The sequence below is a fragment of the Cyprinodon variegatus genome, unplaced genomic scaffold (genome assembly GCF_000732505.1).
Source record: "Cyprinodon variegatus isolate N-32 unplaced genomic scaffold, C_variegatus-1.0 Scaffold505, whole genome shotgun sequence".
Taxonomy (NCBI): domain Eukaryota; kingdom Metazoa; phylum Chordata; class Actinopteri; order Cyprinodontiformes; family Cyprinodontidae; genus Cyprinodon; species Cyprinodon variegatus.
The window spans coordinates 234,603-246,240 of NW_015150958.1; the positions used below are offsets into that span (position 1 = coordinate 234,603).

General features: G+C 35.8%; 2 protein-coding genes across 2 annotated transcripts in view; one reads left to right on the top strand and one right to left on the bottom strand.

The window, feature by feature from the left end:
- Positions 1-3,073, top strand: part of card19 (caspase recruitment domain family member 19) — a 4,615-nt gene extending 1,542 nt beyond the window's left edge. Inside the window, exons 3-6 of the mRNA XM_015390563.1 lie at positions 1,557-1,713; positions 1,812-1,874; positions 2,354-2,419; positions 2,531-3,073. Coding sequence (XP_015246049.1) covers positions 1,557-1,713; positions 1,812-1,874; positions 2,354-2,419; positions 2,531-2,640 — 396 coding nt within the window. The 3' untranslated portion in view covers positions 2,641-3,073. The remainder of the gene's footprint in view (positions 1-1,556; positions 1,714-1,811; positions 1,875-2,353; positions 2,420-2,530) is intronic.
- A 1,273-nt stretch (positions 3,074-4,346) lies between these two features.
- On the bottom strand, positions 4,347-11,090 carry ninj1 (ninjurin 1). Its single transcript, XM_015390562.1, has 3 exons — positions 10,749-11,090; positions 7,489-7,726; positions 4,347-6,277 (listed from the first exon to the last, which is right to left on the bottom strand). The coding sequence occupies exons 1-3, from the start codon at positions 10,803-10,805 to the stop codon at positions 6,123-6,125; spliced, it is 450 nt and encodes a 149-aa protein (XP_015246048.1). The 5' UTR covers positions 10,806-11,090; the 3' UTR covers positions 4,347-6,122.
- Between the last annotated feature and the right edge of the window lie 548 nt (positions 11,091-11,638).

The window sequence follows — 11,638 nt, forward strand, 5'->3', positions numbered from 1 at the left end:
TGTTCAGCATGGGGGTGAGTAGAAAATGAAGGCTAATCATGTTTTGGGTGTACTATTCCTTTAAGGGTGGATTATGTTTCTGCAACCGCACACATCAAATGTCGCTTGCGTCTGGTCGCGAACCAGTTTTGCTGGTATGCTTCTGCAACGTCGGTCTTGAATTTCTAGGAATGCACAGCAGTTTCCCACCAATGCGCAAGAACTTCTGCAGATAGTCAAGAGAACGTCTTTGGCGGTGCCGGTGGGAGTGTTTATTTTCCAAAACATTTCTGAGGCATCGTAAAAGTGCTTGTACTTCCAAACCTCCTCGGTCAACCTTTCGTCGTTGTTATCCATTGCTATTACTCCTCAGTTTTTTAAAATGGCGCGCCCCGGCACCAAATCGAGAAGGACGACCACACAGGCAGCTGGAAAGGCATACCAAGGACCAATCACAGCTTCTTTTTGTCTGCAAACTTCCGCTTGAGGTCTGTGCGGGTTTACGACTGTCTGAGGCATAGCTAGGATTTTTTTGAGGTGCACAACGACGGTTGCAGAACCTCTGCGCGGGGGGCTTGGTCACGCACAGAGACTGATTTGACGATTGTAGAGGCTATGCATCAGAAGAAGAAATTGGCCTTAATTATACAGAAGAAAAAACTAACATACCTTGAATAAAACATAAACAAAAAAAGCCCCTTGTTTGATGTCTGTATCAAGCAGAGTGAATGAAGAAGGTGAAAGCAGAACAAACACCTAAGGCTGCAGATACACGCTGAGCCTTATTTATGAACTTATGAAAGGCCGATTTTAAGGAAATTGTTACCTAAAGTGCAGCTCATGCCAAGGAACGGTTCATTAAAATTTGGTAATGATCCAGATCATGTGTGAGTTTTAGCTATTGGTGTAAATCTAAATATGGGGCAAAATGTTCAGCTTGGTGGAGGTCTGCGCTCTCAGAGTGCTTTTCTAGTCATAAATATTATACTAGGAGAATAGTGGTTAGTTGTCCACAGTCCCCCCATTGAAGCACATTCAAGTGATCAACTACAGCAGGGCGATCTTAAGACATTTAATCTAACATAGCAACCTTCAGGTTCCCAAATGATGTAATATTTCAAATATCAAAGTAAGCTATAAATTGCTACTGCAAAAATGAGGAGGTGGCCTTAAAAAAGGAACAAAATAACAGTTAATCAGCCTTTAAAAGACTTACCCAGATATTTTGATCTGCATGTTATTGTTTCTGTTTTGAAGAGGGGTTGCATACATTCGTCTCCACACCATGTTTCGTTTATAACTCAGAGGAAGTGGAAATCAATGACTAATTAAAACTCTGTTCCAGGCTTTAAAATAAAAATGTAAATCACAAAAAATGCTTCAGTTTTATCCATTTTATTGGAGTTGTTAAATATTCTTATGGTCCAAAGGTATTTTGTTTATGCATTGACAGTTGACTCTTTTATTTCAAGGCTTTCTTAACATTTGTTAGTTTGTTTTGACATTTTCAGATGCATGAGACTTGATTATTACTAGAAAATGATCCCTATACAATTTAGTTTTTACACATTTGTCAGTTCAGAAATTTGGATGTACCAACAAGTGTCCGCCTGGGAGAGCTCCTGACGCATCTACAGGGGAAGGGCGATGAAGCGTGCAGAGAGTTCTACAGAGCGCTCCATCTGCATGTGGAGGAGGTTTTCCACAGCTTACCCACGCGGTTACGCCTCAGAGGTTAGATAAAATATTTCCTATTCTTACAACAGTTTCTTTTAGATATTTCTAAAAGCAGTTGTTTTCTCTTTAATATTTTGATCCAATCCAAATCCCAGATTCCTTGAATCCGATGACAAGTTCACAGATCCACCTACAGAGGAACGTACTGAACGACGGAGGTAATGTGACACTTATGCAGGTCGTCTCTCTGTGTCGAAAGCATTGTTATTAGAAGACACAGTGATCCGCTTACAAGAATTGTTTGCAGCTTTTTTCATTACCTCTTGTTGCACAAGCATTTTATGTGAGGTGCTGGATTTTTTTCAGCCTTTTCTCTTTCATTAAATGTTTGATAATAACTCATGAAGGGATCGAGCTTTTGACAGACGATGGTTTAAAGAAAAAAAAAATCTCCAGCTAAAAATAGATTGTTTGAAAACTTTTATATTTCTAAAATATTAAGTTTCGAGACTGGGGAAACTTGCATTTCACTATATATTTTAAAAGAATTTTTTTTATTACAATATAACCTTGTTTTGAGATTGTGATGTAAATAAATTTCAAAATAAGGCATTCAAAGTACCTTTAAACATGCAAAGAAGTGTTTTTTTTTTGGGGGTGTAAAAACTAACCTTTATTCTTACCAACATATTTGCAGGTCCTCTTTTTTACCTAGGCTGTTTCAGCTTTGCTGTGGGAATGGCTTTTCTCTATTACTATGGAGGTATATTTTTTCCCTTTGTTACATTTCAAATTAAGTGTTTAATATGATTAGCTGTATAATATGTGATAATAACTCATAATTTGTGTGTTTTTTGTTTTTTTTTGTCTGTAGAAGCTAGACTGTCGGGAGGAAGTCGGGCTTTGGGAATGGCGGCTCTTGGTTTGAAAAGAAAAGCAGAGGAGATTCTTGTTTGGTACACTGACGAAGGTGTATTGATGTAAACGGTGTCTGCCATCTACCTGGTGCTTCAGAGCTACAGACACTACACTAAAAAATACTATTTGTCTGATATTGTATGTGGTATAACTATGCAAAGCACATGATATTGCTTTTCTTGAGGGGAGATGCATTTGTTTCTTTGGTTACACTGTATATATTGTGAAATGTTTTAAGCCATGAATGCACTCATTACTCTGGAATGATATAGTGTACTTTTTTACACTTGCATTTCTAAATGTATGTAACAGGGTTGATAAATCCTTAATTTAAATCTCCATGCCTCTCACAATAATTCTCAAAATATTTAAAGCAATTTTTATTGGCACTTAAGTGAAGGCATTTTATTTTTTTGGCAATACAACTATAAACTATACTAACACATTTTACTGGGAATTTGTATGACAAAATCATAATTATATAATAGTTTCAATAAAAATCTGAATAACTAATGTGTGTTTTTCAGTTCAGCCCATCTGTATAAATAATTTTAAGATCATATTTTCTGCATATTTTTTTCACATCGAAAAAGATTATTTTGTGCATGAAACTGCAGTCAATAGGTGAGCACAAACCTGTCGCTGTACCTAGACTGCCATCTTGTGGAGGAAAAACGAAACTACATTATTAAACTTGATATTTATATTTTCAGTCTGCGTTTCGTGTTGAGGAAGGCATAAATGAATGCGTAAAAATCTGATCAATCCATAATTACTCTGAAGTTGTTTACAAGATTTAAAAAATTGTGTAAAGAGGAATAATATATAACGTGCTACTGCTTACCAATCATATCCCGCTATGCGACCGCACTGCATTATGGGTGTAGATTTTACAAGCGAAATTAAAAAGAAAAAACAAATAAAACATCGAAATCTCTTGTTCGTATTATTGATTCTTTTAGGCCGTCGGTTTTAGGTAGTGTGATGTATTATTATGTGCCCGTTTGACTTATAGTAAATAACACCATGACTGAAACTGAACTGTAAACATCGGCGATTATATAGGACCGTTTCCATAGCGGAAGTTGTGTTGTATGAAAGGAGAGAAGGTTAGCACTCCCCTTGACAAGGATGGAATTGGCCCTTGTGGCCAGCAACACATATACGGTTAAGGCATTGCCACCTACTTCGTGGCATCTCTAACCATGTTTTTTTATGCATTAAAATTGCTTCAGTTATATCTGTGTATTATAGCATAACTCTTTTTCCTGTTTTGAACTCGTAGCTAAAGAAAGGAAGCACAGGCTTGAATTTCCCTATAGTGGGTTTCCTCTGGGCAGAGCGGAAAAATTTGTTTCCTGTTAGCCTGCAGTTATAATAGTCCAGTAGCAATGCAGTCATGTTTATAAAACCAAACCTTCCTGGATCAACTTAGCTTGATATAAAATATATTTGTTATAAATGAAATAATGTTAATCCTGTGCTATTTTTTTAGGGTTATAGCCTACTCTCTTTGCCAAAAGGTTTTTGAGGTTGCACAAATAACAGTTGCATTATATTTTAGAGCTTTTAAGCTGTTCTTAAGCATTTTTTGAAAAGCAAAACCATAGAAAATGACTTTTAGACCAAAGCCCAAGAGTGCCATAATTTTTGACATGTATTAAAATATTTTCCTGAAAAGCTTAATTGCAGCCATTACTTCTGTGTAATTAGTATTTGTTAATAAAAGCAATTAGAGAAAGTCACCCTTAATATGTTTATTTATAAATATAGAATAATTGAATAGTCAAAGTGTACAGAAGTGTGTAGAAAAAAAAACTCTTTAAAACAAAACGAAAAATGTTTTTCTGTTTTCCACAATAAAATTTTTTGCGATTCTGGGTCTTACAATCCTCTACTGAAACTAAATATTGTAATAAATATGATAACACTTAACTTCATAACTGTAAAAACATTAAAAAAGAAAACAGTACAAATAAAAGAAAATAACATCTACTTTTGACATTGATTACTAAACTCCTGTTTGACATCATTTATGTACACCGAACAGTCAAGGTCACAGGCCAATTCCACTTATTTGTGGGTCAGACACTGACCTATCGTACATGGAAGACAGTCAAAATATTGCAGTTTGTATAGCACTAAAAAAACAAAGTTTATCCAGGTGAAACACTTCTCTCCCACAGTAAAGCTATAGTAAAGTATGAAGGGATGTACAAGCCATAAATCATACCACCAATCTTACATAGATGTTTTTTTATCTCTCACACACATACTTTATCTCTCACATACATGTTTTATTTTTCACATACATACATTTGATCTCTGTCACACATTCTCCTCTCACAAAGCTATATTCTTTCACATACAGACATACATTTTACCTTGCACACATATTCTCGTCTTACACGCATACATTCCACTTTCACATGCATAGATTTTGCTCTCACATGGATAAATTCTTCCCTCTGAGACACACATACAGTATTTTAAATTAAATAATCTATGTATTGTATGACACAGGCAGTTCTTACTAAAATGCAAAGTAATTCTTAAATCACAAAATCCACTGCATCTTCCTTTGCGATATTTCAAAAGTTTATTTAAACAGCTGCATAATAAAACACTTTAGATTAATTCTATAAATAAAAAGACTATGAAACTGAATAAAAGTGTGGAGATAAAACAATATAATAGGTAATATATTTATGTCTAATAATAATTTTTACATATACCTCTAATTTGTATCAATTTGTTGCATTTATTGGCCAACTAATTTAAATTTCAAGCTATTATTTTGGCAACTGGTTATTTTTATGATTCATTATTGTATTCCTCTATGTTGTTTTTAATTATGGCAGGACTGGTCAACCATACTCCTCACCCACAAATGACAAAAAAAGATGAGGAAATGAGATCTGTTTAATTAGTTTCAATAAATGCAGTTTTTCAAGTAATTATTCTGTTTAAATATACCAGGAATATGGAGCATTTCCTGATTCAAGAATTACTTCAATTTTGAGTAATAACTTCCTGCGTCACACATTACAAAGATTATTTAAGATCTTGTATATATGTATCTGAGAGTGAAATGTATGCATGTGTGAGGAAAATGTATGTATATGAGAGGAGAACATGTACGTAAGAGATAAAATATATGTATATGAGGGTTAAAATAAATGCATATCACAGTGGCAGTGTGGTTCATGGCTGTACGGCCCCCAATTGTAATGCACCTTCCAGCCTGATTAAGAATTCAAGAAGTACTTTGCATTGGTTATATAGTCCATCAACAATTAACAGAAGGCATGCATACATAAAAAAAAAAAACTTGATACAACAGTCACAGTGATTTTGTCTTAGATTGTGGTACTCCTGGTGGTTTATTGCACCCTTAACAAACTGGTGAGAAATTAACCATCCATTTTGTTCAGATCCCCATTTTAGAAAAAAAAAACTCAGTCAAGGCTGATGATATGAAATGATTATCTAATCTGGTAAATTATATAAAAAAAGATATTGTCTTGATGAGCAGCAGTCATATCATATCAATGTGATGGTAAAGGTCCCGATTCGGGTCGCTGGACACCGAAGGCTGTGATGAAGACGTTGACGACCACTATGACGAATACAAAAGCTGTGGCAAAATTCTCTAAGATGTCCAACTTGTAGTGCGTACTTTCGTCATTTAGATTCCACTTAACTGTGAAAAAAGCAGAAAAAAACAAACAAAAAAAAAACAATGTTTATAATGAGTAAGCAAATTTCCCCACCAGAGGGCATGACACATTCTCAGTACATGCCTTTGAAGCAATCATTTTCTAAATTAAAGATTAACAACATCCAAACTCTTTCAGGGAATAATTATCTCACTCCTCCAGTGGTAGATCCCATGCCTCATTAGTCTGTGAATCCAACATATGGATCTGATTTAAGCAGATGACGAGCCTGTGTTTCTACCCATTTACTGCTCCTCTGTGATTCAATACATACAAAAGTAAACAGCTCTTTAAAATTGGAACCAACTTACAGCAAAGGCGACCATTTCCTCTTTAACTTTTCTAAAAACATTCTCACCCCCAACACAGTATATTTTTCTGTTACTGTAAGATAAGGGAAGAGCTAGAGAGAAGGAGGGGTCCACAGCCGTCTAAAGAGCTCCATTTCTACTGTTTCACTCAGTAGTATATTAGTAAAAATGTTGTTTTGTTTATTAGATGCTGTTCTCCATGTTTTAAAATCATAATATAAATACCTGCATTTTAAATTTAGACATGTTTACTAATCAATTAATTTCATTTAGGATTGACCTATATTTTTTTCTTTAAGAATAATAGTTGCTTATGTTTTAAATAAAGCAAATAAATACTGGAATACATGTTCCTGTGAATCATGTGAGCTATTAAACTCCTGCTATTTTTAGCCGAGTTTATCATACTGTGAAAGTCTTACTGATGCTCAATGGTGAAATAAATGTACTTCCTAATTTTGGTTTTGTTTTCTTTGGAAGAATGCCCCTCTGGTTTTGAAGTGAGGTTCTTCATTAAGTTGTTAATAAGTAACAAAGGTTCCAGAAAATGTATTGAATTTGCAAAAAGTTAGGTTTCTGCTTTTGTCCTCCTCTTAACTGCCTAAAACACACTGTGCAATTTTGAAGTTGCCAATTTAAAGATTACAGTTTATAATACGTCAGATGATTTTTACTGATATTTAATTTGGTTTGTTTAATCAAAAATAGTTTAATAGTGAAAAAGAAAGTAAAAAACATACAAAATCTTTAAAAAGTAAATGTATTTCTCAGAGAGCTTTGAGTTAACTTTAATTTAAATCTTGCATAATTATGCTGAATCTTCAAATGATATGGGTCATATCTACTGATAGTATTGTTTTTATGGAAATGAATCCCCATATTACCTATAAAGATGAGCATAACTCCCACCAGAACCTGTAAGATGAGGGAGATGCTGATGAGTGTGACGAGGGGAACGTAGAAACTGGTTGTGTGTCCATGCTCCAGGACAGCCTTCAGCTGAGAGGCGTTTGCCATCAGCAGAGCTACGTCCAGCATGCTCTCTGCCGCACTTTTTTTGTTGGCATAATGGTTCATGTTAAGGGGTCTGTGCCGCCTCCTGCTGCCTGGCTGCAGGGAATCCTGAAAAGGAAAGCAAACCGTGACTTCAGTTTTTTTTATTTAGTTTTTGCATTAATTTCAGCCGATCATTTATGATGGTTTCAGATCAGTCTTACCAGAAACAAATACTTCACCCATAATCCACTGCTATAGTTTAACTTCCCTCAAACCCCAAATAAATGACTTAATCTAGAAGAATTTGTGACACAGTGTCAGAAATTCACATCTATTCAAAACCAGCTTATCTTTTTTGCAGGAAAAATGCTATTTCTATGATAAACACCTTAAATGGCTCAGTCATCAAGACCTCAATTTATTTCAGAAGTTTAATATGAAACCAGGACAAACCCTTTAGAAAAGGAAGGTCAGATAAGTGCAGCTGTAAAGGTTTTTGTTTTTTTCCAGATTTGAGAAATTCTTGAAGTTTTGGTTTTGCTGAATACCACATTTATGACATAGAAGGTTTTGAACTTCAATAACAGTAGTAGTATTAAATTCATAACAGGTCAAATAGAAAGTCCTGGTTCTGCTTGACCTACTTGTTCCTCTTTCTGCACATGTGGCAATCTGAAGTTTCGGGTGGGGTGTGTTTGTGTGTGTGGGGGTTGCATTGGAAGTTGCGGATGTGGTGTGATGTACAGGGGTATGATAACTTTTTTTTTCTGTGCAGAGTAAGTACACAGCAACATACATACACCTGTGGTCCCTTGACAGGCTAAGCAGGACTGACCTTCTTGTAAATGTATTAAAGAAATGTTCACAACTTTCTTTTTGAAACTTTATAAATACAATTTTACACAATTGATTGATATCTTAATAATGCTTTGGAACTGGCTAATGGTGGCTTTACTGGCCTCATTGGTTATCTGCAGTGGTATTTCTCAAACCTTTCAATTCTCGGCCGGCGAACAGATTTTTGAGGACACTGAGAAGTGACCAGCAATCCAGCTCAACTCAGACACCAACAGCACACGCGCTATGAAAAAAAAACTTAAGAGTGCGGCAGTTCTGTATGACTCTGTCAGACTCTGTGTCGTAGGTGTCCACCTACGACACAGAGTCTGGGTCAGAAGATCACAGATCACAGCCAAATAGCTTTGAACCACACCTCCACGAAAGCCAACCACCATCGAAAGTTAATCTTAAAAGGCTGCTGGTCTGCAACTCATCTGCTACCTAGTGCACAGGCGGCAGATGCGCTGTGTGACTTTATTCAGATGACCCTGTTTCAGCTCATTCAGTCCACTGGATCTCCCCATAAAGTTCAGCAGTCTACAGACTGACCAACTTCATCTATCTCCACACCACCACCAGTTTCAGGCCTGGGGGTGCTATTTTTCCTGCCGGGGTCTGAAAAACACTTAAAGAATATTAAATATAAGTGTCCTTAACCCTCAGGTTTGAAGAAAACATTTTTTGTAGAGGAAAAAAACATCAGTTGAAGAAAAGTTTGTACATGGAAATGTATGTATTTAAATAAAATGCCTCTTGTGATGGAGTAGTAAAAATTGTCTATTTGATTGTAAGCAGGGGTGTTATTGTGCATTTGTCATCTTCTTACGAAAAGATCATATACACACAAAAATGAAAAAAAGGAAGGACAAAGGAAAGATGCCAACATTTAAGACGTTTACATATAATATTATATATATTATTACATAATATGTAATAGGATATTGAAAAAAAAAAAGTCTCCATACTAATCCAAAACTCAAAAAATCTTAAAGACTCATACTTTACTCCTACAACTCTGACTGGAATGCACTAATTCAGGTATCAGTCAGGACTGTCTCCACTCTCCCTCCCGCCTCAAAAAAATGTACCCTTTACTAACATCTCCATCAATAAAATATGCTAAACAAAAATGAGTTCCTTTTGAGAAGAAAAATCTTTATAATGGAAAAGAAAAACTTAAAGTCTTCTAAAAAGTGACCTCATTTTTTTGGACAACATCAAAGGTCAAGATGCTAAAATCAGATATGAATGTGTGCCCTGGTTATAGGTTTCTAAAACTGTTAGATGAGTTAAATTGAGGTATTCATGTTTGGAGAGAAATAGGTCCAAACACATATACAGACTTAAAGTTTTCTCATTTTTTTTTATAGTTGCCCGTTCATATTTGATCCTAATATACTATAGATGTTTTTCTGTCTAAAAAGTTTAAGTGGCCTGAAAAATCTTACAAGGTCAGAAGTGTAAGTTTCAATTTGAGATATATATTATTTTGATTCACAACATTTTCAATTTTGGTAAAAGAAAATAAACAGAATGGTAAATATTTGTGTTTTAAGACTTTATCCTAGTTCTCACGGTCTTTCATGTTCTTTTTCTTGTATCCATCTTTATGGCTCTTTCCTTGTCTCTTAAAATCCCACCTTTTGGGTCCCTCTTTCCTTTCTTTTTGCTTCTAATTTGTTTAAAATGTTTTGTGGAAATTTGTGTAACTATTTTAGAAAAAACCTTAACATTTTATAATAAAATGAGTGGGGGGATCTGGTCTGATAAATATGCTTCAAATTAGACTATTTGAAGCAGTTTGCAGTTAAAGTAGGGAACATGAAATAAAGTGGAGTTACACACAGCTCCACAGTTAGGATTAGTTTACAGACATTTAGAACAGAGATGTTATTATCGAAAGTCACGTTCTTTTAGATTTGGGTCACTGGTCCTGCAAACACAATGTCCTTTCTCATCTGTCACTGGGTGTAAAATGACCCAACAGAGCGGAAAAAGAAGGTTGGTCCCCTTAGAAAAATAACAAAAATACACTTTGAAACGTTTATACACGATTGCCACAAAGCAATTCAAGATTTCCTTAAATTTTACTGTACAATTTGATGAGTTAATTCAAAAAACTTATTTTTTTTCTGACATTATGAGTGTGTTTATGAAGGGAAAACACTCCCAGCGTCACATTTTCTCTCCTCAGTCCTCATAAACCGTCTCTTCCTGCGAGGCTCACCGAGCAGGATTCAGCTGCAGATGAACATGAGAGAAGCGAACATGGAAATATGTCCAGCCCTGTAACAACAGGCTGCCTTACCTCCGCAGGGTCGCCTCTGGTAGCAGCCCCGTTCATTGGTATATCTTCATTAGCCATGTCTTATCTTTGGGTCCTGGAAGAAAACGCCGGTGATGTAGCTTTAAGTGCGTTTAGGGTGGACCACTGGCACCAGTGAGTTCTGGCAGTAAGTATAGGTGGGACTATTTATAAAGTGGCCGGCGCCGCTGCTTTGAGGAAGATGGGAGAGTAGCGTTGATTACTGCGCCTCTCTAACACCCGGGCGGGGGCTGTAATGCTGACCAACAGACCTGACGACTTCCCGGTTGGACTCCCGTTTCAGAAACAATCCCACATAAAATGTTGATGTAATCCTTCAGAGGACGGGCGAAACCCGAATTTCTCATCTGGACATTTAGAAGATCATTTTTATCCATTTTAGCTTTTTGCTGACATCTAGCGTTACAATATCGACAGTACACCCGGATATATTTACTTTACAATGAAGGGCGTATTCAAACCTATTTACATATTACACAGATCGTACATCTGATAATATTGTTTGGATAATTATCATTGAAGATGTGTGTTTTTTACACCCTGGTATGGGCTGCCTGTTGCGCGTCAATGTAATTAGGACAGTTCCTCTGTCCAGTGGCGTAACGACTCAATAATAGGCCCGTAAGCCACATTATCTGGGTGGCCCTATATGAAGTACAACACTGGATTACCCATAATTCCAAGTTGTAGTGTAGAAAATAAAATACTCAAATACATTGTACTTTTATGATATTATTGTGGTTTGAAACATATTATATGAATGTATTTTTTTTTTTTTTACCAACCATCTAATGAACTATACACAGTTAATTAACATAGTAATTAAAAGTACCACTGTCTGCTCTGCTATTGGTGTCGCGTTTAAACGGCTA

Coding starts and splice junctions, on each gene's coding strand:
- ninj1 (XM_015390562.1), bottom strand. CDS start 10,805: ATGGCTAATGAAGATATACCAATGAACGGGGCTGCTACCAGAGGCGAC. Junction 7,727..10,748: donor CCAGAGGCGACCCTGCGGAG/GTAAGGCAGCCT, acceptor TTTCCTTTTCAG/GATTCCCTGCAGCCAGGCAG. Junction 6,278..7,488: donor AGTTATGCTCATCTTTATAG/GTAATATGGGGA, acceptor CTTTTTTCACAG/TTAAGTGGAATCTAAATGAC.